This window comes from Botryllus schlosseri, chromosome 1 (genome assembly GCF_051294905.1).
Source record: "Botryllus schlosseri isolate E-star chromosome 1, Bs_hap1, whole genome shotgun sequence".
NCBI classification, from domain to species: domain Eukaryota; kingdom Metazoa; phylum Chordata; class Ascidiacea; order Stolidobranchia; family Styelidae; genus Botryllus; species Botryllus schlosseri.
In genome coordinates this window covers 20,571,334-20,580,633 of record NC_137236.1, presented here as the reverse complement: position 1 = coordinate 20,580,633, position 9,300 = coordinate 20,571,334, and the positions used below count along the sequence as shown (strand labels likewise).

At 40.4% G+C, this 9,300-nt stretch overlaps 1 protein-coding gene across 1 annotated transcript; it reads left to right on the top strand.

Moving 5' to 3' along the window:
• Positions 1-7,945: 7,945 nt before the first annotated feature.
• LOC145437900 (uncharacterized) lies at positions 7,946-9,044 on the top strand. The gene is made up of 4 exons (XM_080315290.1): positions 7,946-8,200; positions 8,319-8,545; positions 8,604-8,682; positions 8,900-9,044. The coding sequence occupies exons 1-4, from the start codon at positions 8,178-8,180 to the stop codon at positions 9,042-9,044; spliced, it is 474 nt and encodes a 157-aa protein (XP_080171416.1). The 5' UTR covers positions 7,946-8,177.
• The last annotated feature ends 256 nt before the right edge of the window (positions 9,045-9,300 follow it).

Genomic DNA, 9,300 nt, shown 5'->3' with positions numbered 1-9,300 from the left:
ACATAAAAAATAATATAGGAAGTATATTTACATTACAACAGTGGTTCTCAAACTTTTTAAGACACGGCCCCCTTTATGATGATAAAAGCTTTCGCGTTCCCCTCATCGTCATGTCACAAAACACAACCAAGATGCTAGCAAACCTAACGGATAGTTTGATGGCATTGAAGGCTACGACTGTGGATGAGAGATTTTTCAATGTGAAATTCAGACTAAATACAGAGCAAAAAAGATGAACGCAATGTAAATCGCGCGGAGCGCAAAAAATTTTTTCAGTTGAGCTCAGCTTGGCGCCCCCCTTCAGATGCTTTGACGCCCCCAAGGTGGGTGAGCCCCCAGTTTTGAGAACCACTGCATTATGATTATCATAGTGAAATATACTAATAAAAAGTTTAATCAAGTCCCTACATTACTTCGATTTTTAGTACGCATTTTATCAATATTTTTAATAAATTTCTTCAGAATCTCGCGGGCCGCACAGAACGGTGTACAGGGCCGCATGCGGCCCGCGGGCCGTAGTTTGCCCATCCATGGGCTATAGGCTATCTTCTGCCATCACTACCCATCACTACGTTGACCCCGAGGTACTGCTGAGGTACTATAGCGAAGACGCTTCGGACATCAGCTTTGAGTTCAAATCTGTGCTCTGACCCAGCGGGAGATTATGCTTTAATAATTTATTAGATTACACGCAATGAGAATGAGTTTCCATAGCAGTATATTTTATCACAAACGGCGATTTTACTGATGTTAGTCCTCATGTTTTAGTTTCAGGCAAACTGTTTCATCTCATATCTAAGAAAATATAAAAGAATTCTACCATATAGATGGGAAAAAACATATTGGTGATTGATCATGTTGTAAATTTAGTGGTTTCGTGGACCCCTGCTGAGAACCACTGAATTAAGCCGTGCTACAATTCGGCAGAATCGAATTCATAACAAAGAATATCAATCAGGTGTAGGCTAACTGACCATTGTCGTCGGAACACCATTGATACTAAAACAGCAAAAACATATTCTTCTTACGTCTTTAATATCTTTTCCTTCAATACGTCCGTCCACCATGGAGCTCTCGAATTTATCGTCACATACTATCATCAGTTTATACAAATCACGTATCTTAATGGGACGGCGGTTATTCCTGAACTTTGGCTGCAATCGTTCCAGGGGACTAACCGTCGCAGTCAGAAATGCATCAACAGATACTAGAAATTCCTTTTTGATATCTAAAACGAGATAATTGTTGTAAGCAGAATGACTACTTTATTTTTATAGGTAGAGATCTGTAATAGTAATCGATTATAATGATATCAAACATACATGTGATTGCAATGAATTACTCTTTTCCTGTCTTGTAAAATCACGACTGTTTATTTTGCATTAAATGTTTACTCGAAAATACAGGATTGAAATGAAAACGATTATTTCCAAAATCAAGCTAGATATCATCCGATAGCTGCGCAATCACCAGACTAAATTTATTAATGCTTTATCGACGTTGGTTTTGTGATTTAATCATTCCGCTATGCTTATAGCCGGACTCTTGTTTCAAGCCCGGATATATATGCAAACCCGAATCTCGGCTTTTTGATGCGTTTTTTACGACTACAAACACTTGTTTTGATTCGTCGAAAACCCGACTTCTAGACATGTTTACTGGCATGCTGTTCGATTGTTCATTGCGCGAATGACCTATCTAGCCTACTTATCAGCGAGGATGAACCTCCGTACAGTTTGAAACGGAATAGTGCTGGCTAACTATAATTTTGAGATGGTAGGTCCATAGCCCTGCTTCCGTCAGAGGTTGGGCGAAAAATTTGTAAACCCCAGTCCTCTCCAATTGTAACAAGTATGTCTGTTTGAGCAGATAAAAGCGAAATACTTCTTACAATTAAACAGACATATCGAATGGCAGCGTACTCATTTCTGCTGTATGTATTAAACAGTGTTTAAAATAAATATCAATTACAATTGTTTTCAAGTTGTATAATGATGTCATATTGTGTAAATACTTCTGGTAAAACTTGTAGCACGAGCCTGTGCAAGACTTGACATAATCGATGTATAAAATATCAAATGGTTGGAGTCGTCTGTTTAACAGTGATAGCTCGTAGTTATATATCACTAGAACGGAATGGATGTTCCTACATAATGATATCGTCACGACACCAATGGCAGTGGTACGAATCATGATTCTGATCAACTTCAATCTGTGAAGGTTTATTTTGGCTCCTCGTCGCCAACCTCACTGCCATAGCAGTGTTTTAAAAGCAAAAGCCCAAAGCGATGGTGAGCCGTGCCGTGCTGGCGAATGGATGAGTAGCTGAAAGTCGTCCCTAGAGGAGTAATAAAGGCAAAGACACTGATGAACATTAGCACTTTCAATATCATGGCGCAAATAACCCGATTAACGATAAGCGCCAGAAGTATCCAATAAAAAAACATGCTTCAATAAATTCTGCGCTTTACATTGGCCCAAGAGAAGGTAGGTTTAGAGTACCATATGTATATATTATAAGGTGAATTATATATACCTACTTGAGAAAAGGTATAGCGTTGGCTTGTAACTGTTTTATGGAGCAATGTTGATCCCTGTTATGACTATTTTTGTACTCTAATGTTGGTCTGTAAGCCGATTAATCAATAACCGTGAAAATATTGCATGAAGACAGGGTGAACAAATTAGATCTAGTGAAACCACATGGGAATCGCTCCATGCATCAAAATACTTTTTGTTCTTACCGCCTTCCTCGAGGAGCTCATGCTGCTCCCCCTCCTCTTGATCCGCAACTATATCTCCCGGCCTTGGCAAACAATAGAGATCGACATGCGAAAAGATTTCCTTTATGTTAGCGCTGGAAACTCTGTTTTCTTCAGCTCGACTTTTGTCCGTGAATAGTCGATTAAGGGAGTTCGCGCACCTTTCCCTTGACATTTTCTTGTCTCTTACGAGAAAAATCAAATCCTGAAGCTTTAAGAAAACAATAGACACTATAATGCGCATAATAAAGTATGGATATCCTAATCATCCTTACTTTCATGTATCGACCTTCACCTGCCGATAATTTCCCGTACCTAATAGCGTTCTGAATGATAATGAAAGAGCATTAATACTTGAAGAAGACATCGCAAACAGTGCTGAGGAAATGCAAAAATAGGCAGCGCTAGCGTCCATTCAGCTTGTCGGACAGTTTATATAACGTTTGAAACGCATGTGTGTCTCGCATAATACTGCTGAATATCTTCACAACGACCGCTGTTATCTCGTGTTAAACTTTGTATTACCATCGCAAATTCTGCTTATTTAGCGAGTACCAGCCAGTTCTATAATAGATGTTAGTTTCTTCTGCTGTCTGGAAATTAAAATCGTTTTGTCAGAATAAACGTTATTTAACAAAATTTTCATTGCACCCGACAGATTGCGACAACAGCTACTACCATATTTTAGTTTATAAAATCAGCAGATGATATGAGTGTTGAACGTTTGCTGCCACTGCGATAAAGGTAAAACTATATCCTTGAATATTTGTTCATTGCTCGTGAAGCTAACGGTTTAAACCAGAGGGATGCACCGACGAGCGGGAATAATACAGAGCGGTGATTTTCAACCGTTTTGAGCACCATCGGCCCTTTTATTTTGCAAAATAAATTTCAACTGCACAAACGAACCTATAATTGTTGAAGAGAAATAACAATTTCATTTTCTTACTCAGATTTGCAATAACTGAACTCTAGGGCAGGGATGGCCAACCTTTTCAGAAAGAGGGCCACATTCGATTGACGAACTATTGAGCTGGCCACTAGCCGCGCCAAGCGCGAAAATTTTTCGAATTTCATAGGTCAACAATATTGTCACTTGACTATATTACGGGCCTGTTGTATATCGCTGGGGTCAGTTTGCAAGGACTGAACTATTCGGCGCCTGGACATATCGATGACATGCGTCAATCATTTTGTGCCTATGTTTCATAGTCGATGGTCTTTCTGCGAGTGCACTTTGTCTCGTAATGGCGAATATAGTTGGACTCAATTCGATACATTAGGGTTCTTTCATTTTCACAAACAATATTAACAATATTAAAAGCAAGAAATTGAGCGAGAACACGTTGCGCGAAGCGTGTAGCAAATTTTGACTATCTATCGCATATTATTCTGCTTTATTGTAGTGTACGAAGGTCTACCAAAATGTGACTGGCTCATGGATCTGCCAATGCGTCGGAACTGATATTTTAGTCATTAACATCCCAAGTGTCGCAGCCAGAATTGTAATTTTTAGTTGGCATTGCAAGTTCACAATCTGAGGAATTCATTTTCGATAATATAATAGGACATTGTCTCGCGGGCCACGCAAAACCCTCTCGCGGGCCACATTTGTGGACCGCGCCTGATATAGACAAGACCGTTCGATAATTTCAGAGCCAGAGCCGGAGCTGGAGCCGGAGCAGTGGTTATAATGCGGCTCTGGAGCTGGAGCCGGAGCTAATGTATGATAGAAGATCGCTCCGGAGCTGGAGCTGGAGCAGTTTAAATTTACGGCTGCTCCAAAGCCCTGCTTATAGGTAATGCTCCCTCTACTTTTATATGAGTCTGCGCACACTCACCAACTCACTGCGCATACCCTTGGACGACAGTGTGTAAACGTCTGAAAAAAAAGTCATCACTTTGGATATTTGTGCGCAACTTAGATTTTCTCTGCGCAGAGACCGTGTCAGCACTGCGCATTTGCGCACGTGCGCAGCTTGGAGGGAACATTGCTTATAGGTATTATCGACGGTGCTCATTTTCTTAAATGCAACATTTTCTGAAATGCAACAATATTTCATTGTGCCTGCCTCTAATTTTTCAAGAGTCTGCGCAAAACCGCTAACTCACTGCGCGGGCCCTCGGACAAGAGTGCGCAAACAGCCTCCAATAGTATGATGAAATCAACTACTTGGGGGCTTCGCCCCCAAGACCCCCTAGGTCTCTACGCATTTTCCTGTAGTTATCGTCTATATTGGATGCCCGTTTAGTGGTTGCGTCCCTAAACGCACGAAGCGCGAAAGAATTCTATAATTCATGATTGCATCGGTCAATATGATCGGGAATTGCATATATATTGCTAACAACATTTATTCTCTCCCTGCTCACATAATCAGATTTAACGGTAGTGCTGATCCAGTGAGGTGTGTTGGAATAGATAGGTCCTTTAAATAATAATAAAATATCTTCGGGCGTACCCGTTGGTATAATGACTTCGTTACATGATGCTATTTCGTTACCATCTATCTGCTATTATAAAAATATATTGAAATCGCCAACACGTACTAAAGTAAAAGACGTACACGATTTCAAATTGGTATTTCTTTACTGGATAATATTGTTCTCTCGATGTGGCATTTGTCTTGTTGTGGGACTCGGATCGCCAGGACAGGAACAGTCGGCGCCAGCCATTTAGGCGCCTATGAACAATTGAACATGGACAATTAGACATATAGGTATTTTTATGTATATCGAAGTTTTCGGTCAGCACGGGGGCAGTCTTTTTCGCCCAAGGTTTTCTCGCTGCTGATCGTTCTAGCACACTTCTTGGAGTCACGTGTTACACAACCTTTAACTTGGCGCGTCATGGTGCGGTAATGGCCGACACCCAACTGTCCATTTCTATAAATCATGCGTATTTTTTGTTGGGAAAGGGTACCCAATAATCAAGATATCTGACAATAATAAATCGCGCGCATCGCGAAAAGAGATTCCCAAAAATACACCATGATTTATCCTTATTCCAAAAATAATATAGGGCCCACTTCGAGCTCGGCCCCTCCAACTGGGGGGTTTGGGGTGCGACAGTTACGGTCCTGAGTAAATCTTACGCAATGTTCAAGCCACGTGGAGAAGACTATTCGTTACTTTCTCGCAGATTAACTTCGAGCTATCCCAATAATTGTTATTTATAAGTTTGTTAAATATATTATTTTGCCATTCCCAGAAAATAATGCGCTATTGAAATGATATCAGTATCGCTCACGCGTACGAGTCCATACTAAGCAAATATCTTCCGTGAGGCGCACGTGATTGTAAATTCTCATTTATGCACGGCGCGCAATGTTTACTTTTGCGGGCCGCACTTGTACCTCGTTTTTATACTTCAGTAATAACACTTTTTGGCCCTGGCAATGTTCCATCCTAATTTTCACGAGTCTGCGCGCCTGCGTGGTCCATTGGACAACAGTACGCAACGACTATATAAAAAAAAAACATCATTTCGAATTTTTGTGCGCAGCGTAGATTTTCTGTGCGCAGAGACCGTTTCAGCACTGCGCATTTGCGCACGTGCGCAGCTTAGAGGGAACATTGCTGCCAAGTGTTTCTCGCCATATAGGTATTGTCAACGGTGCAAATACTTCGTTACCTGTTTTCACTTCATATTTGTCAATTTGAATACAGTAATGGGACACCCGCTCTTTGTTCACTATCTACAGCTCAATTGTAGTTGAATCTTTCATTACAACAAGTCATGCACAATAATTTCGTTCTTATTATTTTTACACCAGCAAGGTTTACTGTGTTCGTTCAAATTTTTAAAATAAACATAATTTTTAGAAACATGTGTTGATCTTATTTTCAAGATAGGCTATTGCGTCAGTCGATCCAACTTCAGATGTTATATCCGTAGCTTCCTCGGGAGTAACTGCGATATCAGGAACTGGATGATTGCTTTTTGTAGCAAAATTGTGCAAACATTCAGTCGCAATGATTGCCGGGATGGTGTTTTCGATTTCCATTGGCATAGGATTTAGCAATATCTGGAAACGCTGTTTGAGAACGCCAAAGCCAAAGCATTGCTCGATCAGCACGCGTGTCTTTGCGAGCATATAGCTGTATTTTTTCTTTTACAGCCTCTGGATTTGTTAATGGAGTCATCAGGTACATTTTTAGAGCATAGCCTCTGTCTCCCAGCAAATTCCCATTGTATTTTTTCTAGTCGAGCTCGTACTTTAATCTTAAGTCACGATTACTCCCTGGCCATCGCACAACAGCATTAGTCACTATTCTGTTGGCATTGCAGTCCATTTGATAGTTCAAAGAAAAATATGCTTTCCTGCAACGATAAACTTCTGGTGCAGAGCAACCCGGGGACTTAATTGGGACATACGTACCATCAATGCAGCCGATGGCATTTGGAAATCCACATATTTCGTTTGTAACGAATCATCAAATCGTGGGATAAATGTTCTGTATTCTCTGATAGTGATAATGCAGTGGATGCTTCGGGGTGCTGTTGTCCGGCTTACACCAATCAAGTCAGCATTTGTTTGTTGAAAATGACCGTGGCAAAAACAAATCGGAACGCTCAGAGTAATTGCATCATGGGGTGCAAAGCGTGGCACCGCACAACCAACCGTGGGCCGTCTTTAATCAATAGAATTATTGATTAATTATTTAATCTGTAGCGGTCAACGAATTCATTTTCTGAGTATTTTACAAATGGGTCCGATATGTCAACCAAGTAATACCTGTGCACAACAATTGTATTCTCGTCGTCCGAACTATCATCTACGATGTCCAAAATATCCATACTACAGACATTCATAATTACAGTACCAGTTTGCAATGCCGTCTTAAGAACTTATAACTGTGAATAAACTACATAGTAATATGAATTAAAGCTGCAAAGTAGCTTAAAAGCAATTTCAGAAGTCAACTTAGGAAACGACTGCATTCATAGCACATGACCAAAGCCGATATTTCCAATCAGCATTGCCAATGCCAAAGCAATATTTACTACGAACATGGAAAACTGAATGGGATAGAACGGTAACTGCGTGGCCTGTCAATCATTCACAGTTGGATGATAATCAGTAGAGCAAATTCGCGTGCTTCACAAATCCTGGCAATTGGCATTCAGAAACTTTTTTCTTGTATGTTGCTGATGAGGTCTAGCATTTGACCGTATCTCTATATGTTTTACAGATCTGTATTGGAGCCTAATTACAGCTATCGAACATTGAAAATGCCTGCAAGCAATTGCGCCGTGCCTGGATGTAATACTACTCGGAAAAATATAGTAGTTCAGCCCTTTTTGTAATTTACAGGGTGGATCTCGCAAAGAACGATGAGGAAAAGCAGCACCGATCGCAACTACGCCGTTTTATATTGTCCATTCGTGATTCTGCCGACAGAAAAGATAATATAATGCTACAGCTCAACAAAGAATCGTGAGTTACAGTTATTCTCGGCTATATTGTGCCTTGTGCCAGGTTATAATATATTAGGCAAAATCCTGTATCTCGCTACCGTATGCTTCTTGTATGGACCTTACATTCTCTTTTCAAGAGCCTGCATATGTGATCAACATTTCATGCCAGAGGATGTTATAGCGGCTGGTGCTTCTGGTAAACGTCGGCTGAAGCTGGGAGCAGTACCTTGTCTCAATTTGCCTAAGAAGTCCGCATCATTCTCTTCCCCACCAAGGAAAGAGCCAGCGCCCAGGAAAGCCTTTGCCGCAAAATTATATTATCAAAATTTTGCCCGATTAAAAAAAGACTCGTGTCATATTCAAAGTAGGTAAAATTTAGTATCAAGTTTAAGGCTAATTTCTGACTAATTTCTCTTCAATAGGTGGCTGGGTGTCATACGAGAAGAAAGGGGAGCTTTATCTGGATTTTGAGGAAGATGGTCATATTCAACCTAAAATTCGGTCAGTTTGGAATTTACTGTCAAGGCCCTAGGGCATTTACAAATGCATAAAATTAACAGAATTCCTGAGCCAGCACTCTCAAATAGAGGATTATAAATTGCAAACATCCCACAATTTCTGCAATGTAATGCTTGTAGATTCTTTTATAGTTAGTATGTATATCGAAATATTAGCTTCCTTGTGCTAACTCTTCATCACTGTTGTCCTCTTGATACAGGATAGTGTTTACTGATGACGCTAGCATGAAAACGATATCATTTTTTGGATGGCCAGCATCTGTTGCATCATGTCTTGATGTTGATCATCGTTACCAAAAATTGAATACTACTTTGGGTAAGTTTATATTTTCCAGATACAGATGAAAATGTGCCGCAACACCACGGACCGTGTAACGAAGGATGAGGAGATTACAAAATCGGATGAATAAAGCAGAACTGTCACTGACACCAATCCCATTTGCTAGTTATGAAAGGGTCATGGCGACCCAGAGATCTTTCATTTTAACCGGGTTTATACTTTGGTCTCCACGGTGTCTTCATACACCGAGCAGTTTATTTCCAGTTGTGCCCCGGATAGTTTTGCATAACTGGCTAACATCTAGCAAATGGTTGATAATGG

Bases quoted from the DNA above. Each gene is read 5' to 3' on its own strand.
- LOC145437900 (XM_080315290.1), top strand. From the start codon at position 8,178: ATGCTACAGCTCAACAAAGAATC. The intron at 8,201-8,318 runs GTGAGTTACAGT...TCTCTTTTCAAG, and splicing joins CTACAGCTCAACAAAGAATC to AGCCTGCATATGTGATCAAC. The intron at 8,683-8,899 runs GTCAGTTTGGAA...CTCTTGATACAG, and splicing joins CATATTCAACCTAAAATTCG to GATAGTGTTTACTGATGACG.